Source organism: Acomys minous (genome assembly GCF_964271855.1).
Source record: "Acomys minous genome assembly, chromosome: 3".
NCBI classification, from domain to species: Eukaryota; Metazoa; Chordata; class Mammalia; order Rodentia; family Muridae; genus Acomys; species Acomys minous.
Genome location: NC_140485.1, coordinates 36,597,184 through 36,620,412, shown reverse-complemented (window position 1 = coordinate 36,620,412; position 23,229 = coordinate 36,597,184). Strand labels below are relative to the sequence as shown.

Here is a 23,229-nt window from a genome sequence, read left to right as displayed (position 1 = left end):
ATAAGATACAACAGATATTGATTTGCATTCAGAGTTTTAGACTCACCAAGATAGGAAAGATGTTTTCATCAAGGTTGCCAAATGCAAAGAGCCCAAACACTATGAATGTAACGCTTATATAATTCCTGATTGTATGATGGTTCCTCTTTCTGTATGTAGTTTATTGTGTTTGCTCATAATAATATAAATGTACATGTTTAAGTAAAAGAAAAATTAATTTAAAAAAAGAAAGCTAATCACCCTCTCTCTCAGCAGCCCTGAGGTACCTATAGCTTCCTAGCAAGAGATAAAGCTTTGCGAGCCCCTCCCCCACGCTCATTTGTACTTTTACTGGTTTAGTTCTAGTTCTAGCTTATGCATTCACAGCTGCTGTGAGCTCAAGCGAAGAAAATACTGTTTTTGCAACATTCCACCACAGACTTTGGATCTTACAATCTTTCCCTGCCCCCAATTTCTGTGATTTACCTGATTCTTGAGGAGCATTGGAATGATGAAGATGTGTCATTTACCATTGAATACTACACAATTTCTTATTCTATGCATGTCGACCAGTTATGGGTTCTTGTATTAAGCACCTTTTATTGCATAAGGAAGCTTCATTGATAAGGCTTAAGCACTTCACCAACTTCTGGATATAAAGGTATATATTTAGAGAATAGTATAATATGATGTCTATTTAGCAGCACAGTGATTGTAGGTTCTACCCTAAGACTCATCCATGTGTTTAGACCCAGTTAAGACTGTCAGGTATGAGCTCTGTCTTGAGGAGCAGGACTTATATATGAGATGCAATTATTTGAGTTGGCAACTCTGTACTTTATTTTCAGGTTTTTTTAACTGAGTTTTTAAAGCTGGCTTTGAGATTGACACTGATTTCCAAGAGAGAACTTCCCAACATAAGATAGCTGACAAAAAAAAAAATCTGACTTCTGTCAGAACTTCCCCTAAACTCATTTATGTCTAGTACCCAAAATCCCCTTTCAAAGTTCTCCAAAAATCAATAGAATATGTTTGATGATACAAAGTTGTGATTGGGCAGCATAGGAATAAAATGTTTTTAATCCAAACCTCCAAGTCATATGAAACTCAGAAAACTCAAACAGTGTCATAATCTGTTTCATTTGAATTATAAAATCAATGAAGTATCTAATGTATTAAAAGTATTAAGTTTACATATGTGAAAATGATAGTTCAAGTATTCAAATTCAAGCTTAAATCACCAGAAAATGATTGATTCAATGGCAATAAAGATGATTCACCAATGTTATGGCTTTTCAAAATATATTTTCTAATTACATTAGTGTACATGTATCCATTATCATTTTAAGAATAAGATTACCCCTTGTGCTAGTATGCAGATATAAGTGAGTATATACCATTTGACTCTTCCTGCTTCTGGGTTAACTCACTCATTATAATCATTTCTCATGTCCCATGAAATTCTTCACTAACCAGGAAACTGGGACAGAGGGGAGGACATCCTATTGGGACTCTAGATGAGAGAAGCATGGGAGAATGGCAAAGTTGAAGGATCCAGAGGATCCTAGAAACCTACAAGAAGAACATTATGATAGACAGATTTGGGCCCAGGGGTCCCGCTCAAACTATGGCACCAGCCAAGGACAATACAGGCCGTAAACTTTAAACCCCTACCCAGATCTAGCCAATGGACAGGACATTCTCCACAGTAGAGTGCAGAGTGGGGTCTGACTTTCACACGTACTCTGGTGCCTCATATTTGACCAAATACCCTGAATGAGGAGACCTGGTGGCACTCAGAGGAAGGACAGCAGGTTACCAAGAAGAGACTTGATACCCTATGAGCATATACAGGGGAGGAGGTCCCCCTCAGTCACAGTCATAGGGGAGGGGAGTAAGAGGAAAATGGGAGGGAGGGAGGAATGGGAGGATACAAGAGAGGGGATAACCATTGAGATGTAATATGAATAAATTAATAAAATGTAAAAAAAGAATAAGATTACCATAAGTCAAATCAAAAACCCTTTGCTCATAAACCTTTATTCCCTGCCCGGTTGGAATGATGTTTTTCTGTATTGTGTATTCTAATACTGAGTTCTGTTGCAGAGATGTGGTTTGGACTTTGGTGTTGTCATTATTACAAAATATTTCCTGTCTTAGTATTATTTAAACATTATTGTTCTCCATCACCTTCTGACTGGTCAAATAAACAGTTGAACAGCCTACAGCTGGGAAGGAGAGGGAAAGCCAGGACTTCCTGGATGAGAGGAAGAAAGGGAGTCACTTGAGAGAGTTGCCACTGAAACACAGATGAAGAAGGTGATGCCAGGGTGAGACTAAGATGCCAGGGAACAGGCCATGTGACTATGAAGCGTGCCAGGCTAATATTATCAGGTTAGGATAGCTGATTATTTGCCCAGCTGTAATGCTTGGAGCTTTTTATAAATATAAAGGTCCCTGTGTCATTATCCACAGCAAGGGCAGGCATAAAAAAATCCATAAGGTTACACTACCCACTCCTCTTGGGATAGCCATCATAGAGTGTGTGTTCTCTCATATCTTCATTGTGTTTTACATTTACACATACTTGTCTTTGAAAATGAATGTGACTTTACTTTCACAGACGTTATAGTGAATGAATCAAGGTACAAGAAACAAGATATATAGAATTCAAGTAATAGAAAAACAATTTATGGAAGGAAGAATATCCATATTCAGAATTTGGGTAGTGTGCAAACCAATAAGAGGTGATAAAATAATCAGAGATGACGAGAATGGTGACTTCTTACCATAGGAAGGACAGCAGGACTAAGAAAGAAATAGAGGTAAAATATATAGCTACAGAACAAAGTTAATAGCTAGGAGCTGTTAGCAGAAGATTGGCACCGCTGCTTTCATAAGTATGCACACTGAAGGGTCACCCTTTATCCTAAATGGAGTGTCCCCCAAAAGCATTGTAATTCCTTCCACCAATCTGGTCCAAGTCTTCAAGTCACTGGCTTGTAAGGAATGAAGCATGTGGGTAGACTAGCTAGTTCCGTGTTATGAGTTCATTATTAAATTTCATCTGATACAAAATGTCCCATGGGCAGAGACAATATTGTATGAATAACACAGAAATGGATAAAGTATTCTTTTCGTGCATAAATGACAGGGATAGCATTGCTCGCTCACAGACTTCTCAGTAAAGTAGAACCAACCTAGGGATATAGAGTATGTGAGTACATGTATGAACAAGACTTTACACAATAAGGAAGTCATTCAGCAGCACAGGAAGTCTGACACCAGTGATCCACATCCTGCATCTCAAGCCAATGAGCAAGTATTGTGGAAATGACAGTGTCATGTAGTGAACATCATTGACAAACCTACCCTGTGTCTGTCTCAGTGCACTAAATTTGATGATGTAGATGACTGCTAATAGTGGTGACGTATATGCAAATGCCTGGGACCTGGAGGAACTGAATGTTGAGATCTATTAAAAGGCAGAAACACTTTAGAATGGTTTTACTCCCATATCGCCAGGGTAAGCCAGAGTGCTGCCAGCAACACACACAGCACCTCCTATGCAGCAACTCACAACATGAACACACTGTTACTTCAAGTCCTCTTTTCAAATGCTACACATTTCTTCTTGAGTTTTACTTTAATGTAGACATATACTAAGAAAAGAAGAAGAAAGAGAAATATGGGAGAATAGGAAAATAGAAGGACCCAGAGGGTCCTAGAAACCTACAAGAAGAACATCATGATGGATGTATCTAGACCTAGGGGTGTCTACTTAAACTACGCACTTACCAATGACAATACATGCACTACGCATAGAACCCCTACTCTGATCTAGCCAATGGACAGGACATTCTCCACAGTTGTGTGGAGAGTGGGGTCTGATTCTGACATGAACTCTGGTGCCCCATATTTGACCACTTTCAATTGGTGGGGAGACCTGGTGGCACTCAGAGAAAGGATAAGCAGGCTACCAAGATGAGACGTGACAGGCTATGACCATATGGTGGGAGAGGATGCCCCCTTCTATCACAGACACAGGGGAAGGAAATTGGGTAAAAGAGAGAGGGAGGGAGGAACGGGAGGATGCCAGTGAATGAATAACAATTATGATGTAATCTGAATAAATTAATACAAAATAAAAAAATTCAAAACTAGAGATAAAAAAGAAATAAAATGAATAAAATGTGAATGTATTTGAGTACAATAATGCTAATTAGGCAAAAATATGTTTTCTTAGTTCCTTGTTAGTATTCCAAAACTGCTCTAGAAAGTTCTACACAAAATAGGTACCCATTATATCCCTGTGTGTGTATTCTGATTTAAACCACTGTCCACAAGTGAAAAACTCCAAATGGGTAATTTGTACAAACTATAGGAGACAGAAAACTGATTCAGATCAATAAGCCTTTATAAGTCTGCCAAAAGACATCCAGAAATTCTTGTATATGAGATAATTTATAGTTTGATAGGTTATCCAATCCTAAGATGATCCTATTATCCATAAACATGTACATATGAGAAACATTAAATGTATTCATTATGTTGATATATAATCTTCTATATGTGTGTGTAAGATTTGTGTGTGTGTCGCAATAATAATTAAATAAGTCACATATTAGAGAAACAATAAAATAGGCCAGATATGAGTTGGAATGAGGACACAGAAAAATGAAAATTATTTGAATAAAATACTCATGTATAAAAATCTAAAAATATAAAATAAGTGTAAAAGAATATAGAGACAAAGTTTTTCCTTGTTCTAACAGCCTAATTCCATCAGTTACTTCAAATATATATATCATTCCTTAGGAATGTAGGTTAAGGATTATTATAATCTTTGCTTTATAATTTCATGTAGTTTTCTGTTTTCAGGAGAGATTTTTCCTCCTGCCAAAGCAGATGAAAAAATATGTATACATTTTTATGTATGAAATATATGTGCATTTGTGCAAACATTTTTCTGAGGTTGATGATCAAAAAGATTCTACATAATCTCCATCAAAGACAGTCCACAGTACATCAATTTAAGAAGTTTTCCTATAACTAACTAGCTGTCTGCATACTCTCTTCATGGCCACCTTCATGTCTTGATTTCTGAATGTGTAGATCACAGGATTCAGAAAAGGAGTAACAACTGCATCAAATATGGCCAGAAATTTATCCAGATGTATAGAAGGAGAAGGCCAGGCATAGAAAAATATCAAAGGGCCAAAGAATAAGACCACGACAGATATATGAGCTGAAAGAGTGGACAGGGCTTTAGAGGAGCCACTTGAAGAGTGTTTTTGCACAGTGATTATGATAACAATATAGGAAATGATCAGTATGATAAAGGAGCCCACAGAGATGAACCCACTGTTGGCTGTGACCATAAATTCCAGTTGGTAAGTGTCTATGCAAGCAAGTTTGATGAACCGAGGAAGGTCACAGTAGAAGCTGTCCAACACATTTGGTCCACAGAAAGGTAAGTTTATCACAAAAGCCAGTTGAACTAGAGAATGCGTAAGGCCAACCACCCAGGCAGCCACTGAAAACAAGATGCACATCCTTGGGCTCATAATGGTCAGGTAATGGAGAGGCTTACAGATGGCCACATATCTGTCAAAAGCCATGGCTATGAGTAAAACCATCTCCACACCACCAATGAAGTGAATGAAGAAGATCTGAGTGATGCAGCCTCTAAAGGAGATGACTTTGAGTTTTCTGAACAAGTCATAAATCATCTTGGGAGAACAAACAGAAGAAACACCCAAGTCAATGAAGGAGAGATTGGCCAACAGAAAGTACATGGGAGAATGTAAGTGAGGGTCAGATGCTACAGTGAACACAATTAAGCAGTTTCCCATCATGCTTGCTGCATACAACACAGAGGAGAACACAAAGAGCAGTAGCTGAATACTCCAGGAGTTGGTGAGTCCCAAGAACACAAACTCTGACACCACAGAGTGATTCACTCCTCCCATGGCTTTTTTGGCAGTGCTACCTGGAGGAGGAAACAGGAGAAACTATAAATTATAACTATATTAATGTAAAATCATGTGTGTGTGTGTGTGTGTGTGTGTGTGTGTGCAAGTGCTAAGCATCACTAGTAATCAGAGGATCATAAATTCCAACTGCAGTGAAATACCACCTTACACTTTGCTAAAACACAAGGGAAGGTGGACAGGAAGCCTTGGGAGAAGGGAAACGGAAATGAGGTACATGCATGTTGATTTCAAAAACTTCGAAATTTTTAAAAGATAACCACTTTGGTTGTATTTCAAAAGAAAGTACCTTTGTAAAATCCTGATATTAATATAAATTAGTACTTTCAGGAAGACAAAGATTTCTTGGGGGAACTTCGTAAAATTAAAAATACGAACTGGGCTTGTAGCCAAATGAATTATAACTACAGATGAGTAAGGCTCTATGTTTGATCCTCAACACCATAAATGATAAAGAGATTGTAGAGTTTTTAGGTAGTGAAATTTAAAAAAGGAAAGAGTTAAAAATTGGAAGAATCAGGGTAGAGAAATTTCACGACTAGTAAGAGCACTTGCTGTGTGTTCATGAGGACATGTGCTCTGATACTAGAACCAAACAAGAAGCCAATTGTGGCTGTGTTTGTCTGCACCCACAGTGCTGTGAGCGGTGGCAATAGACAGCATCACCTGACCTTGTGGGCTGACAGACTATATCAAGGCTAAGCATGAGACCCTGTCTCAAAGCAATAAAGTGAGGGAACAGGACCCAAGACTTCTGGCCTACAACATACACAGGACTGTGTTACTACACACACACACACACACACACACACACACACACATTCTTAGACACTCGTAGACTGTTCTTACCCCCTCACACACACTTCAAAGGAAAGGAATTCTATTTTTCTTTTAACATGAACAAGCTTAGAAATCATTGTGCTAACTGAAATTAATGAGACAAAAGAAGTCATATACTGAAATGTCACAGTCAAAATGGACTCTAAAGATTCTACATTCATAGAATCAGAAAAGTATGACTATGGACCATGAGCAAATGGGATAGGATAAAAAAGTGAAATTTAAAATATTTGTCAAAAATAATAATATTCAATTAGACAGTGTGGGTAGTTTCTAGAGATTCATGGCACAATGTTATGACTATGTTTTTAAAAAGTAGTGCCTACATAAAAGTTAGTAATGGTAGAACTTAATATTCATATTCCAAATAAGCATGGGTGACCAGTATGCTCATTATCTTGATGTAAACAGCTTACAGCATTCATATATATATATATTTATATGTTTTGGGATTTTATATAGGCACACATATAAAACATCTTGTTGTACACCATAAGTATATAAAGGATATATTTGTTAATTTCAACTTCATAAAACTGGAGGAGGAAAGTTTCCTATTATGTTCATGAATTTTGAAATTGTGAACATTCAGAGAAGCTTATGCCAGTCATGCAGTAATGTGCATATGGGTGAATTCAATGTCCTCTGCTTTCAAACCAGAGCCAGTTCCAAGATGTTCCTCATAAGATGGAAGATTAGCCAACACTGAAGACAGCAATTCTTCACACTTTCATTTGAAGAGTAATATGCTATCAATTCAATTTAACAAACTATTCATTGTTTTTCAGTTATCCACATTGATATCCATAGCAAAGACTACAGACCTTATTCAGGCATGTAATTTGTTATTTCTAACTTTTCATCTCTGGAAAATATTTAACTCCAAGATTTACGAAACATTTTCCGTTACCATGATGTGATGTGTCTGGCCCACGGGACACATCGAACCAGGGTTCACCTGAAAAAGGGAGAGGGGATTGAAAGTAGGGTACAGAGACATGAGAAATAACGAATCAAGTATGGAAATTTCTGATCAAGATTCACTTTAATGCCGACTAGTAAGAATATATAGAGAGCAAAGTTAATAGGATTTATTGTAATCTCATCCTAGGCCCTGGGCAAGAATACAGTAGCCTGAATGGCTCCCTGTAGAACTTCCTAGTTCTTTAAGTAATTCCCTAAGAACTTCCTAGTTCTCTGAGTAGTTCCCTGTAAGAACTTCCTTGATCCTCTGGGTGGTGCCAAGTTGGGACTTCCCTACTTCTTTCAAAGGTAAATAGTCCAAGGATAGCCTAGAACACAAGACCTCGTGAGGCAAAGGTCAGGAACTCGAAGATCACAATGAGCAGCCTAGCATGGCATTTAAGACATGGCAGAATGTAGCATGGCTTCCCACAATGAAATCTTGCCTTAAAACAATAGGATGAGAAGAGACTTGATACTCTATGAGCATATACAGGGGGAGGAGGTCCTCCTCAGTCACAGTCATAGGGGAGGGAAGTAAGGGGAAAATGGGAGGGAGGGAGGAATGGGAGGATACAAGGGATGGGATAACAACTGAGAGGTAATATGAATAAATTAATAAAATATAAAAAAACAATAGAATGAATGTGATATCCTTTAATTGAGTTAAATGGACATTAGACTAACTCCCAAAACAAATAGATTTATACATATTTTCATTCCGTGAAATAGTCAGCTACCAGTTTACAACAAGAAATTTCTTTAGCAATAGACATCATGACAAAATTAAGTATCCAAACTCGTATTCTTGAAGAGTATCCATCCTTAAAATACTTAACAGCATACGAAGAACTATTCTGAAGTTATTCCAAATAACCCGGATCTGCTGCAAGATGACATCATTTAGTACTATCTATACAGCCATATCTCTATAAAATTGCTTATTGCATTACATTTTAAGGTTTTATTTTATTTAAAGAGTTAACATAGGACAGTAGATATAACAGGGCTTTTTATTCAAAAAGCAAGATTAATACCATACTTTAGCTACTGATAGTTTAAAGTAAGGCTAGATACTTAAATATCTGACACTGGGTTTTATTTATTTATTTATTTATTTATTTATTTATTTAACAAATGAAAATATTGACTTATATTTAATTGTCAGCTAAAACAAATATCATAACCATACACTCAATAAATATGTATTCCAAATGTGGGTCTCAATAAATGTTACCATTGTACTTCATTTCACTTGTTCGTAATTGTGCCCAACACATGAAGTAAATTAATTTCAAAAGCAAATGTGAGTTATCAGAGAGTATCAAAAATAGAGGTTCAAATATATTAACTTTCTCTTGTCTAATAATATATTTTAATATTCATATGTACTATTAGATGAATAAATGAAATTTCAAATGTAAATGTAATGCCTTAGCTCTCAAAAAAACAGTTTCTCTGAGTTTACTTCTCATTAAAAATGTAATTCCTTAAGCCTTTCTAAACTAGACACACCTCTACAATGTTTATTTCTTCATCTGTCTAATTGTCTACTCATCCCAAACCCTGGAATCAGAAAACTTTAAAATAGGGATAAATAAATACTTGCTAAAATATTCTCTTGATCTATTAAAAACTTTGTCACTATATACTTTAACAAAATAGTCTGAACAGAATTCTGAAGCAACAGAGCAAACTAAAAAAGTAACATTACTAAAACTGAAGAATTTATGGAGAATAAATAAATGATTTTAAAAATAAAAAATTACAATGGTCACACCTGTCTAAATAACTTCTGCTGTACTCTTTATTACTAATATCTTGCCTCCATTCTACCATCACTACCTGACAAAACCTTTTATCTCCATCTCTTTTGAAAAATCAATAAAAAGGACAGCTATTGTCATCTTATTTGTATATATTAACACACTATTTTTCTTATTTGTCATTTACCAGAAGATTAGGTCCTCATTTTATCACTTCTGAGCATAGAACAATTGATCAATACATAAGGTTCACATAAAACATGACAAAGTTCATTGCCCCTTTCTACTACTATTTGTATTCCCCTATGTATAATGTGGTCCTAACTTAAATAATTAAGTTCTTTCTCAAATATTTCAATACACAGTTTTTCTATTATTTTAAAGACTATAATAACACCTTTCTTCCTCCCATTCCCCCACTACAAACTTTTCCATATAGTTGTGCTTCATCTATTTCAAATAAAACTCTTAGCCTCTTTATACATTGGCTTTTGTTACATTTTTTCTCTCATGCTACTCAATATGGTCCATTTCCTGAGAGCTCTCTACTTGGATCTTGATCTCCTCAAGGACTTTAGAACTCAATTCCTGTCCACAGCAATTCCGAGCACAGACAACCTGCTTAGAATGATCCACTTCAGCATTGTTCACTTTATTCACATGCATCCATTTTACCTGAATGAGAACAAGAGCATCTTGTCAGAGTCAGGTTTCCCCGTGTCTTCTCTCACAAAGTACCACATAGAACCCTGCATTAGGAATATATATGAGGCTAATTATGTGCACCTCGAGGGGCCACTGACCAAGAGACACTGCCAAAACACGATAGTTCTGAAGGAGCTTATGGTTAGAGGATTTTTTTCTCTAGAGAACAATTTGTTTTGGTCAGTGTGGCCAAAGGACTCTGAAACTCAGATACTACAGAGAAAGAGGAAAATAAAACCCTAATTGGTCTCATTAAACTATTTCAAAACAGTAATTAATAATTTCTCAATTATAGTTATTCCTTACTACAAGGGAAATGTTTCCCAAAATTAGCTATAATCGTTGGGCTAGAAATAGAATGGGCCATTGAGTTGTCTCAGTGGATAAAGGCCCTCACCATCAACCCTGAGGACCTGAGTTCAATCACTGGAACCTGTATGTGGAAGGAAAGAACTGACTACTGAGAGATGACGCTTCACCTACACACACACACACACACACACACACACACACACACACGCACACGCACATGCACACACATACACACACTTTCCTCTATAAAAATAAATACTAATTGTAAAAAAAATTAACTTCATAATTTCATCATATTGGTGCTGAATAAAATGTGTTTGTGTATATGTATCACATGTCATTATCTATTCACCAGTTATCTGTGGCCTTTTCCATTTTTCATACATGAAAAAATTACCTAGTCCAATGTCCTTGAATACATGCTTTGTGGAATGTATGAAAAAAAGTCTCTGATCATGACAAAGTTCTATTCAAAATAAAGAAATATTCTTAAGAGATATCGCAGCTTTTAAGGGTTCCCAGCACCTAAGTCAGATGGTTCAAAACAACCTGTAACTTCACCTCCAGCTTATCTAATACTCTCTCCTACACTCAAGCAGGACTTGAACTTATATATTCAAACACACACACACACACACACACACACACACACACACACACACACAAACACAATCTTAAGATACAAATAAATATTTGTAAAGAGAAAGAGTATTTTATTCTGTTCTGATGATCCTAAAGCAAATATCCATCTTCTTTGTGTCTCAGAGTTTAAACCATATAGGTATTATTCCTTAGGAATTGAGCTTCATTTTATTTTGATATGCAAATATGCATAACTTGCATTTTCATAAGCTATTTTCCCTGCTTATTAAGGATAAGACAAAATATAATATATATGTGAATATAATAAGCGTATCAAAATAGGCAAAAAATGTTTCTCAGAAATTAGTTAACAATGTACTTCTATGTTTAGTTAAAACTATTCACAGTTCAAATGTTTAAGAACTTGTTGATAACGCATTGTCTTGCTGAATACTCTCATCATTGCCATTTTCATTTCTTGATACCTCAAGGTATAGATCACCGGGTTGGGAGAAGGAGAGACAGTTACATCAAATATGGACAGAAACTTATCAAGGTGTGTGTTAGAAGAAGGCCATGTATAGATGAACATGAGAGGACCAAAGAATAAGACCACCACAGTCACATGAGCTGAAAGAGTAGACAGAGCCTTAGAGGAGCCACTTGAAGAGTGCTTCTGAACAGTAAATATGATGACAATATAGGAAATGATCAATATAAAGAAGGACCCCACAGACATGAATCCACTATTGATTGAGACCAGTAATTCCAGTGTGTATGTGTCCGTGCAAGCAAGTTTGATGAACCGGGGAAAGTCACAGTAGAAGCTGTCCAACACATTTGGTCCACAGAAAGGTAAGTTTATCACAAAAGCCATTTGAACCAGAGAGTGCATAAGGCCAACCACCCAGGAGGCCACTGAAAACAAGATGCACATCCTTGGACTCATAATGATCAGGTAATGGAGAGGTTTACATATGGCCACATATCTGTCAAAGGCCATGGCTATGAGTAAGACCATTTCCACACCACCGATGACATGGATGAAGAACATTTGAGTCATACAGCCTCTGAAAGAGATAACTTTGTGCTTTCTAAACAGATCACAAATCATCTTGGGGGAAGTAACAGAAGAAATACCCAAGTCAATAAAGGACAAGTTAGCAAGCAGAAAGTACATGGGAGAGTGTGAGGGTCAGAAGCGATGGTAAACACAATGAGTGAGTTTCCCATCATATTTGCCACATAAAATGTAGAGGAGAACACAAAAAGAAATAGTTGGATGCTCCAAGAGTTGGTGAGTCCCAGAAACACAAACTCTGACACCTCAGATTGATTCACACCTTCCATTGGCTTTGTTGCCTGAAGAAGGAAATGAGAAAAAACTGTAAATTATAATTTTATAAGTAGAATAAAAGAATCTTCCAGTTATGAAGATTTTTACCTCTTTACCTCTGCATTATTACTAACCCAATGACAAACAGAGATATGAACAAATGCGAAACATGAACAATCATAAGAGGATTATAAATTAAAACCATTGTAAACTTTGACTTCACACATATGAAAATATATTTTGTAAGAGAAAATTAAATCAAATCAAAAGATAACAAGATTAGGTGGATTTCAAGAGATGACTCAACTGCCGTACACAGGACCCAAGTTTAACTGACAGAATCCATATCAAACAGCTTACAGCTGCCTGTAACTCCAGGTACAGAGAATCCAATGCTTATGTCTGCCCTCCACTGGCACCTGGTCACACATGACGTAGGCATAGACACCCAAATACAAATAACATTTTTAGAAATAAATATGTAAAAGACTATATAATACAATTAAAAACTTGATGAGAATATAAATTAATACATTTATTAAAAATGATGGAGTGTTTTCAATTTTTTTAATAAAAAACTGTTTATTGAGTATCTGATAAGAGCAAGATACTGTGCCGAGCATTCAGCTACCACAACAGACATAAGTAAGGCATTGAAAAATCCTATAGGTATATATTCTGATAGATGGATGACTGACTTTAATCTTCTCTCCTTCAATAAATGGTTGTCTAACTTTCCTTAGAATAAATTAATAAAATAAACCATATTTGTAAAAAGAAAAAAAAGAAACAGATACAAATATCATTTGAGAAAGGGTGAGAGGGTCTATCCTGTTATCCATAAAGCAAACACCACTGATCCACCCATTATATGGCAGTTATTTTACAAATTTAGTAATTGTCCTACATGGTTTGTCTTTTCTCCACTTCAGTAGAACTTAGTTCCACAGACAGTATTTAAAGGTATAGTCTGACATATTTTTTAAAAAAGTGTTTCTAGTTGAAAAATTACGAGACATAAAAAGAACACATTTTCAGTGACCCAATTTGATATCAGCAATTAATTAACTATACATAGAAATGTCAGTTCCAGAAAATCCTTTGTGTTTTTTTATGTAGACTCAATTTGTAGCACAATAAATTTATGTTTGCCTAACATATATAAACTGTGAACTTAACCCTCAGTATAACAAATAGAAAGATAAGTACATAGATTGTAAGAAGGAAAATAAGAGAAAAGAAGATAGGAAATATTAAAGAACTATCATATGATAAAGAAATTCTCATCTTTTAGGGTATATATTCAGAAGAAATGACACCAAGTAAAATTATCTTTTTATTTCTTTTTATTGTAGCCTTATCAATAACACTAAATGTGGTCAATCTACCTTCATAAATGGATGCACACACACACACACACACACACACACACACACACACACACACACACACACACACAGGCATCCCAGACTATTCTGCATCCTTAAAAAGAAAAATTTTATATTTTGTAATTACATAACAAGCCCAAAAGTTACTGTGGTAAGTGAAAATAAAGTCATGAAAACTCAGTAACTGAAAGATCTCAAAGGAAATGGAATCTAAAGAAGCTAAGTAAACATTTTGATAGCCAGAAGTGATGGATGACCTCAGGACCAGACAGAACAGGGATGATGCACATATGGGCTAAAAGAAACTTTGATAGCATGAATAAGACCTGCACAAGTTCAAGGCAAACTCCTAGCACTGAGAAGGGGAAGTAGACATGCCTAATAAAGAAGCTATTTTAAATTCATACCTTCTGGGAGAGGCTTAGTTTTGTCCAGTAAGGTGATGCTAGGCATACCAGCCACACTCCAAAGTAGTGTGGCTACATTTTCAGAAGAACTTGAGTAACACAAAATGCACTCAGATTTTTGTGTGCCTTTTTGTTTGTTTCCTTGCTTGTTTGCCTGCTTGCTTGTCTGGATGGTTGGCTAGTTGATTTTGTTTTGGTATTTTTTGTCTTTTGAAGTTATTTGTTTTAGTTTTCAGATTTTTTTAGAGAAAGAGACAGAATATTAAATTAGGTAGGTAGTGTATTGGGGAGAATCTGAGAAGAATTGAGGGAAGTAAGGAGTATATTCAAAAGATATTGTATGAAATAAATAAAGCCCCCCAAAAGTTATACTCGTAGAAGAAGAAAATATAATGATGTATCATAAGCAAGTTAGGTGGGCTGGGAAGGTGAAAAGGGACTATATTTGTCAAAGGAGAAAATACTGAGTTAGATAAAATGAGGTGCTCGTGGAGCTTTATCGCACAGCATGGTGACTATGGTTAAAATCAGCCCCATGTCACATACTTGAATATTACCAAGTAGATTTTCAATGTTCTTATAAAAAATAGTTCACTGTAACCAGATGAGATTGCTCTCATATATTAAAATATCTCATTAAATGCCATAAATAGGTACATGAATTTATTAATTAAACTTCTATAAAAAATGAAGTATGAAAGTGCTTTTACGCTCACACTTTTAGAATGTGACCATACATAAAAGATGGTGGCAGTCGTGATGTAATGCTATGTTCCATGGAAACATCTAAATTTCCCAACTTAATACAAATATGTTTCTTAGATCAGTCAACATAAAAAGTATCAGTTAAAATGTAAGTTCTTTCATTTTTTTCTTAAAGACTAATATATAGTCTCATTCTATCAAACATAAAAAGTTTATGTTTTTCAATATTGCATCCACCCGAAAATTACAGAGCTTCTTCTAGCACATAAGCCCTTACTTCTCATATGTCCGAAAATGTTTAAGCTCAAGCTTTATCAAATGTTAATAATAACTATAATATCTTCCTTTATATCATTAGCATTTTTATTCTTCCTTTAGTTGAGTTAACTGGATATAAGACTCATGTTCCAAATATCTGTGTGCCGCATTTCCTTTCATATGTGAAAATGATAAATCAAGCAATCAAATTCAAGCTTAAATCACCAGACAATGATTGATTCAATGGCAATAAAGATGATTCACCAATGTTTTGTTGTTTTAATATATTTTCTAATTACATTGAATGTACATGCACCCATTATCATTTTAAGAATAAGATTACCATAAGTCAAATCGAAGATCCTTCTTGTTCATAACCCTTTATTCCCTGTCCTGTTGGAGTGATGATTTTCTACACTGTGTATTCAAATGCTGAGTTCTGTGGCAGAGATCTGGTTTCAGTCTCGACTTTGGTGTTGTCATTATTAGGAAATATTTCCTATCTTAGTATTGTGTAAACATTATTGTTCACCATCAACTTCTGACTGGTCAAATAAACAGCTGAACAGCCTACAGCTGGGAAGGAGAGGAAAAGTCAGGACTTCCGGGACCAGAGAAAGAGAGTGAGTCACTGGAAAAAGTTGCCACTGGGACACAGATGAAGAAGGAGGTGGCAGGGTGTGACTGAGATGGCAAGTAACAGGCAATGTGGCTCTGAACTATTCCAGGCCAATATTATCAGGTTAGGATAGCTGATTATTAGCCCAGCTGTAATGCCTGGAGCTTTTTATAAATATTAAGGTAGGTCCCAGTGCCATTATCCACAGCAAAGATAGGCATAAAAAATCCATAAGGTTACACTACCCACTCCTCTTGGGATAGCCATCATAGAGTGTGTGTTCTCTCATATCTTTATTGTGTTTTACATTTACACATACTTGTCTTTGAAAATGAATGTGACTTTACTTTCACAGATGTTATAGTGAATGAATCAAGGCACAAGAAACAAGATATATAGAATTCAAGTAATAGAAAAGAATTTATGAAAGGAAGAATATCCATGTTCAGAATTTGGGTAGGGTTTTGCAAACCAAGAAGAGGTGGTAAAATAATCATGGATGACTAGAATGGTGACTTCTTACCATATGAAGGACAACAGGACTAAGAAAGAAATAGAGGTAAAATATATAGCTACAGAACAAAGTTAATAGCTAGGAGCTGTTAGCAAAAGATTGGCACCGCTGCTTTCATAAGTATGCACACTGAAGGGTCACCCTTTATCCTAAATGGAGTGTTCCCCAAAAGCATTGTAATTCCTCCTGCCAATCTGGTCCAAGTCTTCAAATCACTGGCTCATAAGGAATGAAGCATGTGAGTAGACTAGTTAGTTCTGTGTTATAAGTTCATTATTAAATTTCATCTGATATAAAATATCCCATGGGTAGAGACAATATTGGATGAATAACACAGAAATGGATAAAGTATTCTTTTCATGCACAAATGACAGGGATAGCATTGCTCGCTCACAGACTTCTCAGTAAAGTAGAACCAACCTAGGGATATAGAGTATGTGAGTACTTGTATGAACAAGACTTTACACAATAAGGAAGTCATTCAGCAGCACAGGTAAGTCTGACACCAGTGATCCACATCCTGCATCTCAAGCCAATGAGCAAGTATCGTGGAAATGAAGATGTCATGCAAGGAACAGAAAGGACAAACCTACCCTGTGTCTGTCTCAGTGCACTAAATTTGATGATGTAGATGACTGCTAACAGTGGTGACATCATTTGACTGGGACCTGGAGGAGCTAAATGTTGAGACCTATTAAAAGGCAGAAAAGCTTTAGGATGGTTTTATTCCTATATCCCTAGGGTAAGCCAGAGTGCTGCCAGCAACACATGCAGCACCTCCTATGCAGCCACTCACAAGATGAGCACACTGTTACTTCAAGTCTTCTTCCAAATGCCACACATTCCATCTTGAGTTTTACTTTAATGTAGAAATACACTAAGAAAAGTGGAAGAAATAAGAAATAAAATGAATAAAACTTGAATGTATGTGAGTATTATAATGCTAATCTGACAAAAACTTATGTTTTCTTAGTTCCTTGTTAGCAATCCAAAAACTTCTCTAGAAACTTTTACACAAAATGCACATCTATTTTACCCCTGTGTGTGTTCTGATTTAAACCTCTATCTACAACTGAAAAACTCCAAATGGGTAATTTGTACAAACTACAGGAAACAGAAAACTACCTCAGTTCAATAAGCCTTTATAAGTCTGCCAAAAGATATCCACAAATTCTTGCATATGAGATAATTTATAGTTTGATAGGTTATCCAATCCTAAGGTGATCCTATTACCCCTAAACTTATATACATATGAGCAACATTAAATGTATTCATTATATTGATATAAAATCACATATACATGTGTAAGATTGAGTGTTCGTGTGCATGTGTGTTTAACAACAATAAATAAGTAAGTCACACATTAGAGAAATAATAAAATAGGCAGGGATGAGTTGGAGTGAGGACACAGGGGAATGAAAGATATTTGAATAAAATATTCATGTTTGACATTCTAAATTATAAAGTAAGTATAAAAGGGTATAGAGAAAGTTTTTCCTTGTTCTAACAGCCTTAATCCATCAGTTACTTCAATATATATCATTCCTTAGGAATGTAGGTTAAGGATTATTATAATCTTTGCTTTACAAATTCATGTAGTTTTCTGTTTTCAGGAAAGATTGTTCCTCCTCCCTAAGCAGATGAAAAATAAGTATACATATTTTATGCATGAAATATATGTGTATATGCAAACATTTTTCTGAGGTTGATGAGCAATTAGCTCCTACACAAGCTCCATCAAAGGCAGTCCACAGTACGTCCATTTAAGAAGTTTTCCTGTAACTAACTAGCTGTCTGCATACTCTCTTCATGGCCACCTTCATCTCTTGATTTCTGAATGTGTAGATCACAGGATTCAGAAAAGGAGTAACAACTGCATCAAATATGGCCAGAAATTTATCCAGATGTATAGAAGGAGAAGGCCAGGCATAGAAAAATATCAAAGGGCCAAAGAATAAGACCACGACAGATATATGAGCTGAAAGAGTGGACAGAGCTTTAGAGGAGCCACTTGAAGAGTGTTTTTGCACAGTGATTATGATGACAATATAGGAAATGATCAGTATGAAGAAGGAGCCCACAGAGATGAACCCACTGTTAGCTGTGACCATGAATTCCAGTTGGTAAGTGTCTATGCAGGCAAGTTTGATGAACCGAGGAAGGTCACAGTAGAAGCTGTCCAACACATTTGGTCCACAGAAAGGTAAGTTTATCACAAAAGCCAGTTGAACTAGAGAATGCGTAAGGCCAACCACCCAGGCAGCCACTGAAAACAAGATGCACATCCTTGGGCTCATAATGGTCAGGTAATGAAGAGGCTTACAGATGGCCACATATCTGTCAAAAGCCATGGCTATGAGTAAAACCATCTCCACACCACCAATGAAGTGAATGAAGAAGATCTGAGTGATGCAGCCTCTAAAGGAGATGACTTTGAGTTTTCTGAACAAGTCATAAATCATCTTGGGAGAACTAACAGAAGAAACACCCAAGTCGATGAAGGAGAGATTAGCCAGCAGAAAGTACATGGGAGAATGTAAGTGAGGGTCAGATGCCACAGTGAACACAATTAAGCAGTTTCCCATCATGCTTGCTGCATACAACACAGAGGAGAACACAAAGAGCAGTAGCTGAATACTCCAGGAGTTGGTGAGTCCCAAGAACACAAACTCTGACACCACAGAGTGATTCACTCCTCCCATGGCTTTTTTGGCAGTGCTACCTGGAGGAGGAAACAGGAGAAACTATAAATTATAACTATATTAATGTAAAGGCATGTGTGTGTGTGTGTGTGTGTGTGTGTGCGCACACACACACAAGTGCTAAGCATCACTAGTAATCAGAGGATCATAATTTCCAACTGCAGTGAAATACTACCTTACACTTTGCTAAAACACAAGTGAAGGTGGACAGGAAGCCTTGGGAGAAGAAGGGAAACAGAAATGAGGTACACGCATGTTGATTTGAAATTTTTTAATTTTTTAAAAAATAACAGCTTTGGTTGGATTTTTAAAAGGAAGTACCCCTATAAAATCTTGATTTGAATATAAATTAGTACATTCAGGAAGACAAAGCTTTCTTGAGGGAGCTTCATGAACGAAAAATACAAACTAGTGGTGTTTAATTTCTTGAGTTCTTTATATATTTTGGATATTAGACCTTTGTCAGTTGACAGTGTCTCCTGCCTTACAGAAGCTTCTCAGCCTCATGAGGTCCCATTTATTAATTGTTGATCTTAAGGCCTGGGCTGTTGGTGTTCTGTTCAGGGTGTTGTCTCCTGTGACTATGTGTTCCAGGCTCTTCCCTACTTTTTCTTCTAACTGACTTAGTGTCTCTGGCTTTATGTTGAGGTCTTTGATTCGCTTGGATTTGGGATGTAATATGAATAAATCAATAAAATATATTGAAAAAACAAAAATTAATAAAAAAAAAACAAAAAAAATACAAACTGGTTTTGTAGTCAAATGAATTAAAACTACAGATGAATAAAGCCCTGTGTTTGATCGCCAATACCGCAAACGATAAAGAGGTTGTAGAGTTGCAGGCAGGGAAAGTTTTAAAAGGAAAAACTTAAAAATTATAAGAATCGGGGTAGAGAAATAGCAGGATTAGTTAGAGCACTTGCTGTGTGTTCATGAGGACATGTGCTCTGATACTAGCACCAAACAAGAAGCCAATTGTGGCTGTGTTTGTCTGCACCCACAGTGCTGTGAGCGGTGGCAATAGACAGCATCACCTGACCTTGTGGGCTGACAGACTATATCAAGGCTAAGCATGAGACCCTGTCTCAAAGCAGTAAAGTGAGGGAACAGGACCCAAGACTTCTGGCCTACAACATACACAGGACTGTGTTACTACACACACACACACACACACACACACACACACACACACACACAAACATGCTTAGACAGTCCCCTTCAAAGGAAAGGAATTCTATTTTTCTTTTAACATGAACAAGCTTAGAAATCGTTGTGCTAACTGACATTAATAAGACAAAGGAAGTCATATACTGAAGTATCACTGTCAAAGTGGACTCTAAAAATTCTACATTCATAGAATCAGCAAGTATGACCGTGGACCCCAAGCGAATGGGACGGGATAAAAAGGTGAAATTGAAGATATTTGCCAATTCAATTTAAAAAACTGTTCACTGCCTTTCAGTTACCCATGTTGATATCCACAGAAAGGACTACAGTCCTTAGTCAGGCATGTAATTTGTTATTTCTAACTTCATCTCTGGAAAAAAAATTAACTCCAAGATTTATGGACCATTTTGCCTTACCATGGAGTCTTGCTTTAAAAAAAAATAGGATGAATGTAATATCCTTTAATTGAGTTACGTGAACATTAGACTAACTTCCAAAACAGACAAATTTATACATATTTTCATTCTGTGAAATAGTCAGCTTCCAGTTTACAAGAAGAAATTTCTTTAGCAATTGACATCATGACAAAATTAAGTATCCAAACTCATGTTCGTGAAGTACTTAACAGCATAAGAAGGACTACTCTGGAGTTATTCCAAATAACCTGGATCTGCTGCAAGATGGCTTCATGTAGAACTATCTATACAGCCATATCTCTACAAACTTGTTTATTGCATTACATTTTAAGGTTTGTTTTATTTAAAGAATTAACACAGGACAGTAGACATAGCAGGGCTTTTTGTTCAAAAAGCAAGATTAATACCATATCTTAGCTACTGATAGTTTAAAGTCAGGCTAGATACTTAAATATCTGACACTGGGTTTTATTTATTAGTTTGTTTGTTTGTTTAACAAACTAGAATATTGTTTATATTTAATTGTCAGGCCAAAACAAAATCATGACCAACCCCTCAATAAATAAGTATTTCAAATGTGGGTCTCAATAAATATTCTAATTTTACTTTGTTCCACTTGTTCATAATTGTGCCCAACACATGAAATAAATTAATTTCAAAAGCAAATGTCAGTTAGCAGAGAGCACCAAAAATAGAGGTTCAAATATATTAACTCTCTCTTATCTAATAATATATTTTAATATTTATACTTACTATCTGACCAATAAATAAAATTTTAAATGTAAACTTAGTTTATTAGCTCTCACAGAACAGTATATCTGAGTTTACTACTCATTAAAATTAGACACAACTCTATAATGTTTATTTCTTCATCTGTCTAATTATCTACTCATCCCAAATCCTGGAATCAGAAAACTTTAAAGTAGGGATAAATAAATATTTGCTAAAATATTCTCTTCATCTATTAAAAGCTATATATATACTTTAACAAAATAATCTGAACAGAATTCTTGAAAAATAGAGAAAATAAAAACAAAGGTAAGGTTAATAAAACTGAAGAATTTATGGAGAATAAATAAATGAAAATTTTAAAAATCAAAATATAAAATGGTTACACCTGTCTAAAGAACTTGTGCTATACTCTTTGTTATTAATTATCTTGCTCACATTCTACCATCCTTATCTGACAAAACCTTTAATCTTTCTCTATTATACTTACAGTTTAGAAAAAATTTAATATAAACAATATTTACATACTGTAGAATAAAATAAGAAAAATAAATCTAACTCCCACCACCTTTAGGTATTATTATGTTCTGAAATTGCCCCATCATGATGAAATAACATTATATAGAAAAATCTGATTTCAGCATTTGGTCCTGTATTCTCCCTGCTAAACATTATTTTCTACTAAAGAATACATGAGACCCTTCACCTTGCAAACTCAAAAAGTATTTAATACACTTGCTTTTATTTTACAGAAAATTACAAGTTTATACCCATCTCTTTTGAAAAGCCAATAAAAAGGACAACTATTGTCATCTTATTTGTATGTAATAACACACTATTTTTCTTATTTGTCATTTACCAGAAGATTAGGTCCTCATTTTATCATTTCTAGGCATAGAACAATTGATTAATACATAAGTTTTGCATAAAACATGACAATGTTCTTTGGCCTTTTCTACTACTATTTGTATTCCCCTATCTATTACGTGGTCCTAATTTAAATAATTAAGTTCTTTTTTAAATATTTCAATACATGGTTTTCTTTTATTTTTAAGAATATAATTATATCATTCCCCCTTTCCTTTCCCCCCCCCAAACTCTTCTATTTACTTCTCCTTCATCTATTTCAAATAAAATTCTTAGCCTCTTTATACATTGGCTTTTGTTACATTTTTTCTCTCATGCTACTCAATATGGTCCATTTCCTGAGAGCTCTCTACTTGGATCTTGATCTCCTCAAGGACTTTAGAACTCAACTCCTGTCCACAGCAATTCCGAGCACAGACAATCTGCTTAGAATGATCCACTTCAGCATTGTTCACTTTATTCACATGCATCCATTTTACCTGAATGAGAACAAGAGCATCTTGTCAGAGTCAGGTTTCCCCGTGTCTTCTCTCACAAAGTACCACATAGAACCTTGCATTAGGAATATATATGAGGCTAATTATATGCACCTCGAGAGGCCACTGACCAAAAGACAATGCAAAAACACAATAGCTTTGAAGGAGCTCATGGTTACAGGGCTTTTCCTCTAGAGAACAATAAGTTTCGGTCAGTGTGGCCAAAGAACTCTGAAATTCAGATATTACGGAGAAAGAGGAAAATAAAAGTCTCATTGGTCTCATTAAGCTACTTCAATACAATAAATTATAATTTCTCAATTGCAATTATTCCTTACTACTAGGTAAATATTTCCCAAAATTAGCTATAATCATTGGGCTGTAAATAAGATGGGCCACTGAGTTGTCTCAGGGGGTAAAGGCCCTCACCATCAACCCTGAGGACCTGAGTTCAATCACTGGAACCTGTATGTGGAAAGAGAAAACTGACTCCTGAGAGCTGACT

The 23,229-nt window shown here is 35.7% G+C and overlaps 2 protein-coding genes and 1 pseudogene across 3 annotated transcripts; all 3 read right to left on the bottom strand.

Annotated features, from left to right (window-relative positions):
• Positions 1 to 5,012: 5,012 nt before the first annotated feature.
• On the bottom strand, positions 5,013 to 5,951 carry LOC311594687 (olfactory receptor 4F3/4F16/4F29-like; the record flags this gene model as incomplete). The annotated part of the gene is made up of 1 exon (XM_084776587.1): positions 5,013 to 5,951. One exon carries the CDS (start codon positions 5,949 to 5,951, stop codon positions 5,013 to 5,015), a length of 939 nt encoding a protein of 312 aa, XP_084632713.1.
• A 5,586-nt stretch (positions 5,952 to 11,537) lies between these two features.
• LOC311593332 (olfactory receptor 4F15-like) lies at positions 11,538 to 12,490 on the bottom strand (annotated as a pseudogene). Its single transcript has one exon. The product of its transcript is annotated as an olfactory receptor 4F15-like (transcript).
• A 5,640-nt stretch (positions 12,491 to 18,130) lies between these two features.
• Positions 18,131 to 19,069, bottom strand: LOC311594691 (olfactory receptor 4F3/4F16/4F29-like; the record flags this gene model as incomplete). The annotated part of the gene is made up of 1 exon (XM_084776591.1): positions 18,131 to 19,069. One exon carries the CDS (start codon positions 19,067 to 19,069, stop codon positions 18,131 to 18,133), a length of 939 nt encoding a protein of 312 aa, XP_084632717.1.
• Between the last annotated feature and the right edge of the window lie 4,160 nt (positions 19,070 to 23,229).